The following is a 17,364-nucleotide window of genomic DNA, read 5'->3' as shown; positions in this document are numbered from 1 at the left end:
TTCCCCAGAGGAGATCCACACTCAAGTCAGGAGAGCGTGAGCATCTGTGTATGGAAGTGTAGCGCTGACAACACTGGAAGTTAGCTGTGAAGTTACCCGCTGAGCCACATAGTGTCTTCGCAGCACAGGTCTCTCAGGGCAGGGCAAGGAAGGAAGAGCGGTTCTCATTTAGTAACAGCTTACTCACGTGTTGCTTCAACTCTCCGTGAGGAAACGAGAAGCTATTACGTTTCTACCTTTGTGCCGTCACAGTTGACTTTCTTCCACGCTGAGTGCGTTTTCTCCTCTCCTGCTCTTACAAAGAAAGGGTTGTCCTTGTTCCCGGTCCACACTAACCTGCCCACTTGCCGGGGCCGTGTCCCTGTGTCCTCTGTATTGAGGACTTAGCCCTCCCTCCTCTGCCCGCTCGTCACTGGCCTTTAACACCACTGCATCTTGTCCTCTTTAATAATGTATGTCGTGTAATAATACTATAACATTTGATGTAATGAACACACAAGCAGACCTTCCCCTCACTTACCTGTCCATTCATTGCTCTTGCTCTTTTGTCTCCTTTATGGCCAGATTTTCTTACTCCAGGTGTTTCTACCTAATTGCCCATTCACTGTCTACACTCTGATTTCGCTTTAAGTGTGCTGTGGAAAACGCTCCTGCTAGGTGCTCTCATGATACGCTGCCCTGCCCTGCCCGGCCCGGCCACAGCCTCGATCATACCGTGATTGCTCGTAGACTGTGAGCTGCAGGAGGACAGAAACCGTTACTTACTTTAGGTCAGAGTTATGTTGTCTCCCGATACAAGGAGGCTCGTGGTAAACACAGACAGGAGCAGATGGGCAAGCGAGTCACCACCTCCGAAATTCTGGCCTCACAGAACTGATTATAAAGGGCCTCCGCAAATGCCGTTGTTCCTAAGGCGGTTATTGTATGTCGAGCAGGGAGATCCTTAGCTCGTTAGCGTTTACCTTTTGCCGAGTTCTAAGATCTGTGTGTCGAAGTATGCACAATAAAATTCTGTTGGCAGTGTATTTTATATTTATAGTTACAGATACTTGGTGCCCATATTGTAAATTAATATTTCAGGTGGAAATCAATTCAAATTCTGGGATTTTTATCACCATGAATCCTGCTGGAAAAGGTTACGGAGGAAGACAGAAGCTGCCTGATAATCTTAAACAGCTTTTCAGGCCGGTTGCCATGTCCCGCCCAGACAACGAGCTTATCGCTGAGGTCATTCTCTATTCCGAGGGCTTCAAAGAGGCCAAAGTCCTGGGCAGAAAACTGGTAGCTATCTTCAATCTATCTAGGTGAGTTTTCCTGTGTTAAATATTTTTATAATTTTTGGTTCCGATGATTGATTATGACCATTTTTCACGTTTGTCAGTGATTTTCATATTGGCGATTGTATTGCACTTAAGGTGTCAATAGGGAAGATTTTAGTTTGAATAAGGACACATCTCACTGAAAACTACTTGTTCCTTCAATGCTATCAATTTGATCTGACTTCCTTTCTGCAAAAATATCTTCACTGGGGCGCTCCAGCTAAATGATGCTAATTGAACAAATCAGCAGACTCCTTAAAACCTGTCCTTTGGAGGGAGTCCTCCAGTTTTTCTCGTGTCGTATTTCTAGTAATAGCGGTGGGCTTCTGGCTTCTCTGGGCATCCTAACATTCTGTTCACGTTACTTACGAGAGAACTGGGGTGCCAGAAACCGAGGGCCACAGGGCTGGAGTACAGAGTTTAGGAGTAAAGGTGATAGGCACTTGTCATTTAGTGTCTTCATGAAGGTGATTGGCCAGGTCATGACATGGTTGTCCTGATCCTTGGGAGTCATCCGTCTTCAACACTTTTCTGGAGTGATCGTTTTCTGTGATGGCTCCTTTATATAGATTAATGGAGTATCAGTACCCATTTCTATGTGTCAGTGGTTACCTCTTCAAATACAATGAAAAAGTAATTTCTGGCTGTCAGTGCTTTGTGATTTCCATATCTCTTTAAGGGAACTTTTGACGCCTCAGCAGCATTACGACTGGGGTCTGAGAGCCTTGAAGACGGTTCTTCGAGGAAGCGGAGGCCTTCTTAGACAGCTGCAGAGAGCCGGCGGGAAACACAAAGGTAAGGTCTGCGATTCAGATGCGATCTTAGTTTTTAAAATAAACTTTAATTTGGAATAGTTTTAGATTTATGGAAAAGCTATAAATACGGTAAAGATGGTTTTGAAAACCTGGCCCCGTTTCTCCTGTCGTTAACATCTTACGTTAGTGTGCTACATTTATTGCAACTAGTGGACCGATATTGATAGGTTATTTTTTCAGCAAAGTCCATACTTCATTCACGTTTTCTCTAGTTCTTACCCAGTGTCCTTAACTTTTAAATGTGCATTAGATACTAAATAGTTGTGATATATAGAAGAATCATCTAGTCCACTTCTCTGCCTTTGATGTGTGGTAGAATCACCTAGAAGCTTGTTAAAACACTGGTGTTGGACCCTTACTCCCAGCTTCCTGATTCTGTAGGTCTGGAGCAGAGCCTGAGAATTTCACTGGTCTGAAAATGAGAACAGAAACCATAGAAACACATAAGGATTTTCTTTTTTTCTTTTTTTTCTTTTTTCGAGTTTATTATTTGAGAGTGAGAGTGTGTGTGAGCAGGGAAGAGGCAGAGAGAGAGGGAGAGAGAGAGAATCCTAAGCAGGCTCCATGCTGTCAGCACAGAGCCCGACACGGGGCTCGAACTCACAAAATGTGAGATCATAACTTGAGCTGAAACCAAGAGTTGGACGCTCAACCAACTGAGCCAACCAGGGGCTCTGGGATGATTTTCTCTTTCAAAGAGACAGTATACCAAACAAAATTGCCCTTTAAAAAATCTTAAGATTACCAAAAAAAAAAAAACCCTTTTAGCCTTAAAATAATTTTACAGTGAAGTTGCAAAGGTAGCATCCCATTGTTTCGTCTTATTTACTGTGGTACATTTGTCTATACTTGGAAACTGAGACTCGTGTATTAATATTAACTAACGTCCAGACTTGATGTGGATTTCACCCGTTTAATCATTAATGTCCTCTTTGTGTTTGAGGATCGGATCTAGGGTGCATTTAGTCATCATGTCTCCTTAGTCTCCTCGGCCCTGTGACCGTTTCCCCTTGTGTTTTGTTTCCATGACCCTCGCATTCTTTAAGAGTACTGGTCACATGTCATGTAGAGTCTTCCTCAGTCTGGGTTTTTTTGTGATGTTTTTCTCATGATTAGAACTGGTTGTCCACATTTGGAAGGAAGAGCAGAGAGTGAAGGGCCTGTCACATCACATCACATCCTATCAGTGGGTACACAATGACCACATGCCATCATTGGTGATGTTCACCTTCATTGAGTATTGTGGTGGTATTTGCCAGGTTTCTCCAGTGTGATAGTAACTGTACAGTTACTGTTTCCCACTTTCCCTCCCGTACTCTTTAGAAGCTGGTTACTGAGTGTGGCTCACCTTCTAAGTGGGGTGGCAAGGACTAAACTTGATCCTTTAGTGCAAGGAGTATTTGAGAATATTATTTGAAACTCTTCTGTAAGTAAGATTTGTCTCTTCCCTATTTATGTATTTATTAAATCATCTATTTGCATCAGTTTGAACTCATGATATTTTATTATACTTTACCACCTTTTTTTCCCATTTACATAAAATAAATTATTCCCCCTCACTCATGGATGTGTGCTTTCATGAAAGGCTAAATATTCAGCTCTTCAGATGCCAGTAAAACTAAGTTAAAACACTGAAAATAAGACAACATAGAAAAAGGGACCATGTGAAATTATCTATTTGGACTTAAAATGATCAAAGTCTACATATTAGAAAAGGAAGTTGCTTTAGCTTTATTATTGGGTTGGCATTTGCCAGGGAAGATAGTCATTTGGTGAGTTGCTTAAATTACTGTTTTTCTGTTGTCTGTCTCTGCTGATTGTTAAGAAATGTTGAAACCATACCTGTAGTAATCAAAATGGCTTATTAACGAGTTCAGTGCTTAAACTCCAGTATGGCCATGCCTCTTTGCCTACACTTAAATATGGGAATATTAAGCAATTTTGGAGAAATATCGGACTAAAAGATAGTTTCTTGCCTTCATAGATATGTGTTATCAATCTGCAGCTAATTATTATCCTTGAAAAAATAAGAATCTAACAATGATATTAGCATTTGTATTTGTTTAAGGGATGGATTTGTGAACAGTTCTGAGTAAGGCTGATTAAAAATTATTGCTCAGTTTGTTAGTTGTTAGTCTCGGGACTTAATATCTCTGGGGGGGGGGGCCGTTCTGGTATATTTGGAGGCACCTGAGTCTGGAATGCATTGGTCTGGGTGTGAATCCCAGCTCTAATACTGCTGTGCCTTCGCAGGTATATTGCTTGATCCCTTAGAGATTCGTTATTCTCATATATGAAATCAGAGTAAAAATGGCAATACCCCCTTACTTGATGCAGTTATTATAAGGATCACATACAAATGGTAAAGTTTTATACAAATATAAGTGATCGTGATTTTTATTATTGATTAAAGTCTGGCAATGCTGGGACTCAAATTCTGCGGAAGAGAGTCCCGAGCTGTACCTAGGGATCTTTATTTCTCAGCAGACAAGACAGTAAGTAAGGTGGGCATGCCAGTTCCTGTGGTAGCATGTGGCTTTAACTGTTTCTAGGTTCTTGCACATCTATATTGTAACTAATAATGCGTATCACAGTTCTCAACGACTGTTTTACAGTCACTGAAACTTTCTGAAGCCAGTAACTAACCATTTTAAAATGAAACTTTTTCTCTAGTTGATGAAAGTCATATTGTGGTACAAGCATTGAGGCTTAATACAATGTCAAAGTTTACATTTGCTGATTGCACACGGTTTGATGCACTGATTAAAGATGTATTTCCTGGGATCGACTTTAAAGAAGTAGAATATGATGAGCTCAGGTCTGCGTTACAGCATGTCTTCGAGGAAGCCAATTATGAAATCATACCAAATCAGGTACCTGTCAAGAATATTTTATAATATGTTGATCCTTTCTTCTGGCTACTTCCTTATTAATAATCTTTATCTTTTATCTGTCCATTTTATTTTATTGTTTTAAAAAAATTTTTTTAATGTTTCTTTATTTTTGAGACAGAGACAGATGGAGCATGAACAGGGGAGGGTCAGAGAGAGAGGGAGACACAGAATCCAAAGCAGACTCGGGGCTCCAGGCTCCAGGCTGTCAGCACAGAGCCTCACACGGGGCTTGAACTCACAGACCGTGAGATTGTGACCTGAGCTGAAGTCGGACGCTCAACTGACTGAGCCACCCAGGCGTCCCTTATCTGTCCATTTTAATCTTGCTAACTCGGGGAAGCCTTCCCTGATCTTTGAGTCCACATTAGGTTTCCTTGCTGAGTATTTTCATTACTTCTTTATGTGTACTTATTAATGCTTAATTGTATGTTTGACTAATACTGATTTTCCCCACCAGATAATAGTGTTCATGGAAGGTGGAATCCATGTCTCTTTTTGCTCAGTATTTTACTCCTAGTGCCTGTTACAGAGCCTGGCACATAATAAGTCATTATTATAACGTTTGTTTATTTTTGAGAGACAGAGACTGAGTGCGAGTGGGGGAGGGGCAGAGAGAGAGGGAGACACAGAATCCAAAGCAGGCTCCAGGCTCCGAGCTGTCAGCATAGAGCCTGGTATGGGGTTCGAACTCACGAACTGTGAGATCATGACCTGAGCAGAAGTTGGGCATTTAACTGACTGAGCCACCCAGGTACCCCTACATTTTTTTTTTTTTTTTTAATGTTTATTCAGTTTTGAGAGAGAGAGAGAGAGCGAGAGAGAGACAGAGCATGAGCAGGGGAGGGGCAGAGAGAGTGAGAGAGGGACACACATCTGAAGCAGGCTCCAGGCTCCGAACTGTCAGCACAGAGCCCGACGTGGGACTCGAACCCACAAACTGTGAGATTATGACGTGAGCTGAAGTTGGACGCTTAACTGACTCACCCACCAGGTGCCCCAGCCTGGCATATAATAGACCATCATGCATATTTTTTGATAATTGATTACATTACTTTTGATGTTTTACTTTGATGATTTCTTAGGAGAAATTCTTTTTAGTAGCTTTTGTATGTAGTGCAAGTGTGTGTTCAAAATGAACATTTTTCCCTCAGGTTTTATCTCCCCCTTTTTTTTTTTTTTTTGAGAGATACAGGACATAAATGAATGCATCAGTAAGTGAATAAAATAATGAATATATTTCAATGTATGAGTGAAGAAAATAATGAACATATTGTATTGTCCAATGACTTGGGAAGCATACTTGTTTCTTTTAAAGAAATACTGGATTTAAAGATGACACTGCAAATGTGTTCAGATTTATTTAGGTGTACTCTTATTTAAGGCTGTATGTTACACTGAAGAAATCAAAGACTTAATTTTATGTGTTTGGAATAAGACAGTTGTTAGAGAGTGAGAACAGGACTGCGCATGATTACGTTCTATTAGTCATATTCAAACATGTCTCCTTTCTACTAGATCAAGAAGGCTTTAGAATTGTATGAGCAGTTACGCCAGAGGATGGGAGTGGTCATTGTTGGTCCAAGTGGTGCTGGAAAGTCAACCCTTTGGAGGATGTTAAGGGCAGCACTTTGTAGAATTGGCAGAGTGGTGAAACAGTACACCATGAACCCCAAAGCCATGCCTAGACATCAGCTGTTAGGCCACATTGACATGGACACACGGGAATGGTCGGACGGTGTTTTGACAAACAGCGCTCGCCAAGTCGTTCGGGAACCTCAAGGTTGGTCTCTGTCCCGTGACTCCTTGTTCTACTTCATGATTTTTAGAGGATGATAGAATTGTCTTTACTGCTGTCCCTCTCAAGTCTTACATGTGACCATAAACTGCCTTGTGAACGATGTTGTTTGGTATTTTATTTCAGAGGGACCCAACATGTGCTGTCATGTTGATCTCCACACTATAGGAGCTTCCGTTAGAATAGAAACTCAGAGTAGTCTGGGTGACGTGTGATTCACAACTACATTAATATACTGAAAAAAATATAAAATCTTTGCTGGGTTGATGCATTACTTAGTGCCTCATAAATAAGCAAGATGACAAATTTTTATTTGGGGTTAAAATTGGTTGTGTGTGTGTATGTGAACACTTTTCACTCATTAATTTCAATACAGTGCTTTGAATAATTTTGAAAAATTAAGTTGTAAAACTGTAGACTTCGTGGTCTCAAATGTCTGGCTTGATCTTTAAAATTTTTTTTTTTTTTAACGTTTATTTATTTTTGAGACAGAGACAAAGCATGAATGGGGGAGGGGCAGAGAGAGAGGGAGACACAGAATCGGAAGCAGGCTCCAGGCTCTGAGCCATCAGCCCAGAGCCCAACGTGGGGCTCGAACCCACGGACCGCGAGATCGTGACCTGAGCCGAAGTCGGACGCTCAACCGACTGAGCCACCCAGGCGCCCCTGTCTGGCTTGATCTTTAAAAGAATTTTTGGCCAGGGTCTGAGAAGACTCTCCAGTTTTTGTTAGATTGTAATTAACAGTTGTTTTTCTAAGCCCATGAGCGAAACGTTTAGAACTCTGTGACACTAGAAGAGATTTCAGTGAGGTTTTTCATTTTCACTGTAGTTAATAATATCACACTGGGGCAAATCCAGACATTGCCTGTATTTACTTGTCACACTTTCACTGGGGATAGTTTCTTCTTTGACGGTTTCAAATGTCCAAGTTCAAGTTGAAACCGCTCTCAGTTTAGGAAGGATGGATAAAAAAGGTTTGTCTCTGAAAAGACCTCTGTACACAGCGCTGCTTCTCCCCTTTGAGGTCACCTTTTTATATACCAAAGAAATCAGGTGAGTTTTGTATTTCTCAGGTAGGATGCTAAAAATGGACTTCCTGTATTTTCTACAAGAGATGTGACGTAGCAAGCACTCATACATTCTTAGGACATGGTGGAAGACAAGGGTGTGGACAATATGTGCCAAAGTCATGGGGCGGCTAATCCCCAAGTCTTGCACACCACCTTGTGTTTAGCGAGATTCCAGTTCTGTGTGCTGGTGGGTGAGTAGAACGTTACCACACGGTACGTAACCAGGTCTCTGGCCACCTGAGCCAGGACTTCCTGTGGGTGTCCAGCCTCCAGGACGTTTGTAGTGCAGATTCACGTGGAAAATGTTAGCTTGCTCAACTTGTGCTCCTGGTGTTCTGGCGCAGTAATATAAAATCATACTTCCTGGACATTACTTCTAAAGAAGAAGATAATTATTTTATTGCTTATTTTTAATTGTCATCACTGCACGTATTTGTGTTTTACCTCTTTTTTGTTTGGAAAACAGATGTCAGCTCATGGATAATATGTGACGGCGATATTGACCCTGAATGGATAGAATCTCTGAATTCTGTTCTGGATGACAATCGACTACTCACTATGCCCAGTGGAGAAAGGATTCAGTTCGGCCCAAATGTTAACTTTGTGTTTGAAACTCATGATTTAAGTTGTGCCTCGCCAGCCACAATATCTAGAATGGGCATGATCTTTCTTAGGTAAACCATAAGGGCATTTGCGAGTATTATATTAGGATATTCTTCAGTTATTAGTTTGGTTTCATAGCTAAGTGAAGTAAGTGTTGTATGAATAGTATATAAATACGCATTTTCCTCATTTTTGATTAGCTTCTTTTATTACTGGGTTTTAATTCAGAGAGTTTCTGTTTTATTGCAGTTAAATCGTTTGAGCAGTTCAGGCATAGTAGAGTTATTAAATATTTTTGTTTGCTTAAGTGAAAAAGTATTTAATTGGTTTTGTTTTCTCTTTTTTTTTTTTAAGTTTATTTCTTAAAGAGACAGAGACAGCATGAATGGGGGGTGGGCAGAGAGAGAGGGAGAGAGAGAGTCCCAGCAGGCTCTGAACTACCAACGTGGAGCTCGAACTCATGAAACTACGAGATCATGACCTGAGCTGAAACCAAGTCACACGCTCAACCGACTGAGCCACCCAGGCGCCTTCCCTCCCATTTTTTAAAAGTATTGTCCCTCTTTTTTTTTAAAGTTTATTTATTTTGAGAGAGAGTACATGTAGGGGAGGGCCAGAGAGAAAAAGACAGGGAGAGAATCCCCAGCAGACTCTGTCCTGTCACTGTAGAGGCCGACTTGGGGCTCGAGCTCATGACTGTGAAGTCATGATCTGACCTGAAACCAAGAGTTGGATGCCCAACTGAGTGAGCCCCCCAGTTGCCCCACTATTTCTTTGTTTAAATGTTAGAATTAAGTGCAAAGAAGTGAACATACTAGATATAAGCTAGAGGCTAATAATCTAAAACTAAGTAGCAATATTTTTATCATAGATCTTAGATTGATAGAATTTTAGGGCTAACCTAGGATGAATAGGCCCTGTGGTGCAGCCTTTTGTTTCACAACTAGAAACCTCTTCACTTAATGTTTTCTTTCTTCCTCAGCATGTTTGGAAGAGGCTTGAAGAACAAATATGAAGAATAAGCTGATTTTAGAAATCATGTACAGTAGTCACATATGAGAACATCAACATTGCAGGAAATGGCAAAATATTGAGCCCTTGTCAATTCTAAAATTATTAATCTAGGAGTTGTGTTTGCCATCGTTTTTTATAGTTATTTAAGCTATAGTTTTGAATAAGATGTTAGTGTCAAATTTAATTTAATTCATTGGATGTGACATATAATTAGGTGCTTTGCTAAAAGAATCCTGTTTTACTTCGGGAAGATCTTTGAGTTTTAATTAGTGGCATGAGAATTTAGGTAGTTGGCCTTTTTTGGGATAGAGAAGAAGAAAAAATATTTTTAAAGATCTGCATTAAGGTACAGGTGTCCTTGAACTCTATTGTGTGTTTGAATCACCCAGAAATTTTGTTAGAGTGGAGATATTGTTCCACTAAGTCTGGGATGGGACTTGGGATTCTCTGTTTCTTTGTTCCTAAGGATTTAGATCAGGTTTTGGCTAACCTGCGTGTATGTAATTCCTCTTTAATTTGTGTTTATAATATTGATGAAATTTATTTGCTTTATTTTACAGAAAATGACATATGTATATACGTATACATATGTGTGTGTGTGTACATATATCACTAATATACACACACATATTCATATAGGAATAGTTAAAATCAAGTCTCATATATAAGCAGATACAATACCTGTAGAATAATGTTTATTGGAGCAGAAGTTTATTTTGAAAGCACACTGACATTGTCTTCCTAAATAATTTCTTACACGTTTGTTAATCTATTTCAGCGATGAAGAGACAGATGTTAATTCTCTGATAAAATCTTGGTTGAAGAATCAGCCTCCTAGTTATAGGAATAATCTTGAGAGCTGGATTGGAGATTACTTTGAAAAGGCTTTACAGTGGGTTCTGAAGCAGGTAAGTTAGCCGTAATATTTCATAATTAACCATTTAGGCAAGAAGAATAACGATGAAGAGTGATGCTCAGCCAGGATGTGGGGTACAGGGACAGCTAGGTGTCCTCATTGCTCTCCTGCTCTTTGTCTTGGCTTTTAACTTTTTACTATAGTAATCTTTTTTTCCCTTCAAATTTTTATTTAACTTCTAGTCAGTTAACATACAGTGCGATATTGGTTTCAGGAGTAGAATTCATGATTCATCACTTACATCACCCAGGGCTCATCTCAGCGAGCGCCCTCCTTAGTCCCCATCCCTCACCCACCTCCCTCCATCAGGCCTCAATTTATTCTCTCTTGTTAAGAGTCTCTTACGGTCTCTCTCCCTCAAATAAATAAATAAATAAATTAAATAAATAAATAAATTAAATAAATAAATAAATAAATACCTTAAAGAAATTAAAAAAACAGAGTCTCTTATGGTTTGTTTCCTCCTCTTCTCTCCCCACTTCCCACATATTCATCTTTTTTGTTTCCTAAATTCCACATATGAGTGAAATCATATGATATTTGTCTTTCTCTGTCTTATTTTGTTAGTAGAATACACTAGCTCCATCCACATCATTTCAAATGGCAAGATTTCCTTCGTGTTGATGGCTGAGTAATACTCCATTGTGTCTCTGTGTGTGTGTGTGTGTGTGTGTGTGTGTGTGTGTGTGTATACACCACGTCTTCTTTATCCATTCATCTGTCCATGGAGAAATGGGCTCTTTCCATAATTTGGCTACTGTTGATAGTGCTGCTATAAACATTGGGGTACATGTACCCCATTGAATCTGTATTTTTGTATCCTTTGTGTAAATACCCAGTAGTGCAATTGCTGGGTCATAGGGTAGTTTATTTTTAATTTTTTGAGGAACTTCCATACTGCTTTCCAGAGTGGCTGCACCAGTTTGCATTCCCACCAGCAGTTCAAGAGAGATCCTCTTTCTCTGCATGTTCGCCAACATCTATTGTTGCCTGAGTTGTTAATGTTAGCCGTTCTGACAGGTGTGAGGTGGTATCTCATTGTGGTTTTGATTTGTATTTCCTGTATGATGAGTGATGTTGAGCATTTTTTCATGTGTCAGTTGGTGATCTGGATGTCTTCTTTGGAGAAGTGTCTATTTGTGTCTTTTGCCCATTTCTTCACTGGATTATTTGTTTTTTGGGTGTTGAGTTTGATAAGTTCTGTATAGATTTTGGATACTAACTGTTTATCAGATACGTCGTTTGCAAATATCTTCTCCCATTCTGTAGGCTGCTTTATAGTTTTGCTGACTGTTTCCTTCACTGTATAGAAGCTTTTTATCTTGATGACGTCCCAATAGTTCATGTTTGCTTTTGTTTCCCTTGCCTCCAGAGTCATGTTAAGTAAGAACTTGCTGAGGCCAACGTCAGAGAGGTTTTTGCCTGCTGGATTCCTGTCTCATATTTAGGTCCTTCATCCATTTTGAGGTTTTTTTTGTGTATGGTGTAAGAAAGTGGTCCAGGTTCATTCTTCTGCATGTCGCTATCCAGTTTTCCCAGCACCACTTGCTGAAGAGACTGTCTTTATTCTGTTGGATATTCTTTCCTGCTTTGTCAAAGATTAGTTGGACATACTGTTGTGGGTCCATTTCGGGTTCTCTATTGTGTTCCATTGATCTGAGGGTCTGTTCTTGTGCCAGTACTATACTTTCTTGATGATTACAGCTTTGTAGTATAGCTTGAAGTCTGGGATTGTGATACCTCCTGCTTTGGTTTTCTTTTTCAAGATCGCTTTGGGTATTCGGGGTCTTTTCTGGTTCCATACAGATTTTAGGATTGATTGTTCTAGCTCTGTGAAGAATGCAGGTGTTATTTTGTTAGGGATTGCATTGAATGTGTAGATTGCTTTGGATAGTGTAGACATTTAACAATATTTGTACTTCCTATCCATGAGCATGGAATGTTTTCCCATTTTTTTGTGTCCTCTTCAACTTCTCTCATAAGTGTTCTGTAGTTTTCAGAGTACAGATCTTCTACCTCTTTGGATAGGTTTGTTCCTAGATATCTTATGGTTTTTGGTGCAGTTGCAAATGGGATCAATTCCTTGGTTATTTTATTGATTCATTTTTTTTGCTGCTTCATTATTAGTGTATAAAAATGCAACTGGTTTCTGTACGTTGATTTTATATCCTGAAATTTTGTTGAGTTCATGTATTCTAGCAATTTTTTTTTTTTGTGGAGTCTTTTGGGTTTTCTACGTAGAGTATCATGTCATCTACAAATAGTGAAAGTTTGACTTCTTTGGCGATTTGGATGCCTTGTTGTTGTTGTTGTCTAATTGCTGAGGCTAGGACTTCCAGTACTATGGTAGATTGTAACTTGGGAGTGGACATCCTTGTCTTGTTCCTGACAATGGCTCTCACTTTTTCCCCATTGAAGGTGATACAAGCTGTGGGTCTTTCACATATGGCCTTTATGATGTTGATATATGTCCCATCTATCCCTGCGTTGTTGAGGGTTTTATCAAAAAAAGATGCTATATTTTGTCAAATGCTTTTTCTGCATCTATTGACAGGATCATATGGTTTTTATCAATCCTTTATTGTGGTATATCACATTGATTGATTTGCAAATATTGAACCACCCCAGCAGCCCAGGAATAGATCGCACTTGACCATGGTGAATAATTTATTTAATCTGTTGGATTTGATTTGCTAGTATCTTGTTGAGAATTTGTTACGGTAGTCTTAAGACACTTTAATTCTCTGACCTACACTATCTTGAGCTGCTTACCTAAAAATCTTGAATAGTGGAATCTCTCATGTTTCTAGTAAAACCATCTTGCTGTTACATTTCACTATCAATAAGTACCAGCATATATTTCATGCTAAAAACAATGTCAAGTTAATACTACAGTAGAAAAAGGGTGATGAGTTATTTACAATGTTATTAAAAACATCTGTTTATTCCAAAAAATTAATGAGTATCTAGTATATGTATCAAGCATAGGACTAGATAAGACTTTAAGAGGTGGACATTAATCGGATAGTCTGTTTCCTTGGGGAGGGATTTGCCTAATGGAGAAAAATGAGATGTAGAAAAATAAACAGGATGAAAAGAGTGTTACCATCCTCCAGAAGAGTTCAAAAAGTTGATAACACTTAGTTCTGAATTTGAAGCATGAATAGAAGTTTGACGTGCACAGAAGACAATGTAGGGCTTTCCGATATTCTATACGATTTTTTCAGTTTTTTTTTCTTGTATGTCATTGTTTCTATGAAAAATGTAAACATATAAAAAAGTAGAGGAAATAGGTAGCATTGAAAGTACTTTTTGAAAGTATCTGATTGTTAACCTGAAGTTGACTTAGTAGTCATTGTAGAAGATTGTAGAATGACAGAGAAGTGGAGATCTCACTTGAGTTTTCTCAAGGTGTCTCTTTCCTGTCTGTAAGGATGAGATGGAGGGATAGGGATTTGTGAGGAGAAGACGCACATGAATGGGTTCCTGGAGGCCTCGGGGAGAGGACCATTCCTTCCAGCCCTCAGTCTGACAGATCGGTCTCCTCCTTGCTAGTATAACTGCGTGCATTCAACTCCAAGCCCCTTGGAGGGCAGGACCACATTTTATTGTATCCCCAGAACCGAGTACCGTCATGGAGTAATGAATGAATGAGAGTTTATGTACTGCCTTAAATACCTGCTGCCTCCCTTGTAGCAACTTTTCAGCAGATATGTTATTTCATTCATATAAAATATACAGAGCCTAATAAGGCTCTCTAGGACAAATACTTTGAGGTCATCCACTTGTATGCTGTTGATGTTAGAAACAGAAATAGAACACTGGATGGGACAGATTGGTATGTAGGGGTTTTGTGACTATAGATACAATGACCAGATAAGATGGTCAAGCCATAGACTGGATATACCAAAGATTCAGTTAGAAAATAAACTGATTGTTTTGAGGTCAGGTCCCTGTTACAGTTTGAAATTTTTTTTATGTGTTGAGACTTCCTTCTTATTTTGTACTTTGTTCACTGTGTTCACGTTCTGAGAGCTAGACTGTCATGAGTACTCCAACCAAATGCTGATTTGATTTATAACTAGCGTTTTTCTTTCTTCTATTAATTCAGCAAATTAGACAATGCAGAAATAAATATATTGCCTTTAAAGTGTAGAACTCTTAGTATGGCTGAGGCAGCTGGATTTCTCCTCATCTTTTCCTTTTTCCTGGTCTTCCTCCCATTTATACAATCTTGTAGAAACATTTCTTTTGCAGGCAGAGTGATCTTGAAAAAAATGCAAATTGGATCTTTTTACTCTCTTATTTAAAACACCTTATAAGTAGTGAAAATAAAATTTGCACCCTTTCCATGGCCTGTGCAGTTGTGTATATTCTGGCCCTTGCCCATCCCTTTGACTTCAGCTTACTCTCCTTTGCTTACTCAGGCATAAAGCTGCTTTTAATTTCTTACCCACACTGGTGGCTTACATTTGCATATGCTACCCTCTCTGCATGCCCTGCAGATCTCATCCTTCAGGTGTCAGTTTCACTGTCCCCTTTTACAAAGAGGCTTAAGCTCTCTGAGTTACTCTCTTCTCCTCTGTAGCCTTTTTTTTTTTTTTTTTACCGATAATTTTTTTTAGCGTTTATTTTTGAGAGTGAGGGAGAGAGAGAGGGGGAAAGAGAGAGCGCAAGAGAGCACATGGGTACACGTGCGCGCAAGCCAGTGGGGGGGAGGTTAAGAGAGAGAAGGAAACACAGAATCCAAAGCAGGCTTCAGGCTCTGAGCTATCAGCACAGAGCCCAACGCGGGGCTTGAACCCATGCACCATGAGATCATGACCTGAGCTGAAGTCGGACACTCAACCAACTGAGCCACCCAGGCACCTTGCTCCTCTGTAGCTTTTACCATAAGTTGTTGACCATGTTCTCTACTGGACTTGAGTGACAGGAACATAAGTTCTCTGTGAAATTCACCTGTTTTTTTTTTTTTTTTAAAAAGAAAACACCTAGCACCACATGGACATCCTAATTCATAATTGGGTCTCAGTAAATACTTAGAGATTGAATGAGTGAGAACCTTTACCCCTTTTAACCTCTGGCAGTTACACAGGGGTCAGGGGCCCACAGATCAAAGTCATGTACACACTGCACCCCAAAGTTTCATTTTAAAAGTCTGTGTAAAGAGCTAACTTCAGATGTTTTTTTGTGTTAAGTTCACTTTTACGAGCCTTTAATGTCCAGGGTCCTTGATCGAGCCCTTACCGCTAGCTTCCTCTTTATCAGGAAGAGATTATGAGGGACTGTTATTTTCAGACCAGTGATGTACTTTTATATTCTTCAGACTTAGGAAGTAAAGTATATATCTAGTTAAGGACTCTACCACTTGAAGCTAGAAATAGACAATTGCATTTTTATGATTACATCTTAATTTCAAAATTTATATGTATAAACTGAATCAAATGTAAACTTTCTACACCTTAAATGGAGGGATATATTTAAAGATCATAATTGAAAAGATGTGTGAATGTAAATCTGTGGGTTTCCATGATAATATTTATTTTTTGTCTGTCCATGGATTTTAATCAACAGAATGACTATGTGGTTGAAACCAGTTTGGTTGGGACTGTGATGAATGGTTTGTCACATCTTCGTGGATGCAAAAATCATGAGCAGTTTGTTATTAGTCTCATACGGGGGCTTGGTGGAAACCTGAACATGAAATCCCGCCTGGAGTTCACCAAAGAGGTGATGCATATTTAACACATGTGTTCAGTCAGTGTTTTCTTTAATTTTCATCGACTCCTACTTGTCAAAATATAGTGATTTGTAGCTGTACTAAGCCTATTACTTTTGAAATGAAGCATTCAATAGAATAATAATGCATTTATCGATATGTACATGTAAACACATATACTTACTTTCTCCTTTGAACTAGTTTATGATATTTTATGATTTTATTAAAATTTTATAAAGTAATGTTTTAACAGGCTATAGTTTGGACCATATCTTTATTGTTAGACATGTTTGAGGCTACTTAGCCATATGACTAAATATAATTATTTAAATCATTTTTAATTGTAGAATAATACATATTTTTAATCATGTGCTTAAGCAGAACAGTTTTGGCAGTTAAAAATGCCAGGATGGATTCAGCATATTTTCCTTAATAAATTTAAAGGTATATTTCAGAGCCACTGTCCTCCTCTCCCTCTGCCCCTTCCCCACTCACACTCTCTATTTCTCAAAAATAAACATAAAAAAAACCCACGTCATTTAAAAGTTGAATGTATTTATATCTTGGTGTATGTGCAGACTAGATGACTTATATTTTTTGCCTCAGTGATGATTTAGAGAATAATAATTGACATAAAATGTTATCTTAAATATCAAAGATATTTGGTAGCAAATTTTTGTTGTTAAACTAAGATGACTGACTTTGGGACATTTACTTTGAAGAACTAAAATTTCACATACTCGTGGCTCACTTTGGCAGCACTTGTGCCAAAATTTCACATAACTTTTGGAGTATCTATCACAACTTTTTCCTCTTAAGGTTTTTACTTGGGCACGAGAGTCTCCTCCAGACCCTCACAAACCAATGGATACCTACTATGACTCAGGTCGGGGACGACTAGCATCTTATGTGCTGAAGAAGCCGGAAAACTTGACTGCCGATGATTTCAGCAACAGCCAAACTCTCCCCGTCATTCAGATTCCTGACATGCAGCGAGGCCTGGATTATTTCAAACCCTGGTTAAGTTCTGATACTAAACAGCCATTTATTCTTGTAGGACCAGAAGGATGTGGCAAAGGGTAAGAGCAGAAAAATGTTGACTGAAGTGCATATTGTGGATTTGTACTCCTCTCCTCACGTGAAATCGTTTCACAGCCCTGTTACCTTTCTTTTGGTTAAAGTAGTGTTTACATTTTAATGGAGGACTCTTTCCATTG

General features: G+C 39.2%; 1 protein-coding gene across 8 annotated transcripts in view; it reads left to right on the top strand.

Annotated features, from left to right (window-relative positions):
- DYNC2H1 (dynein cytoplasmic 2 heavy chain 1) overlaps positions 1-17,364 on the top strand; it is a 347,141-nt gene that overhangs the window by 60,960 nt on the left and 268,817 nt on the right. For all 8 annotated transcript variants that reach the window (XM_053900571.1, XM_053900570.1, XM_053900566.1 and 5 more), the window contains exons 35-42: positions 1,081-1,304; positions 1,999-2,114; positions 4,808-5,007; positions 6,544-6,808; positions 8,362-8,569; positions 10,291-10,420; positions 16,003-16,158; positions 16,967-17,226. In XM_053900571.1, coding sequence (XP_053756546.1) covers positions 1,081-1,304; positions 1,999-2,114; positions 4,808-5,007; positions 6,544-6,808; positions 8,362-8,569; positions 10,291-10,420; positions 16,003-16,158; positions 16,967-17,226 — 1,559 coding nt within the window. The remainder of the gene's footprint in view (positions 1-1,080; positions 1,305-1,998; positions 2,115-4,807; positions 5,008-6,543; positions 6,809-8,361; positions 8,570-10,290; positions 10,421-16,002; positions 16,159-16,966; positions 17,227-17,364) is intronic.

Source organism: Panthera pardus, unplaced genomic scaffold (genome assembly GCF_024362965.1).
Source record: "Panthera pardus isolate Hobbes unplaced genomic scaffold, ASM2436296v1 HiC_scaffold_12, whole genome shotgun sequence".
Taxonomy (NCBI): Eukaryota; Metazoa; Chordata; class Mammalia; order Carnivora; family Felidae; genus Panthera; species Panthera pardus.
Note: the sequence above shows the minus strand (reverse complement) of the source record. Positions and strands in the feature narration are given on the sequence as shown.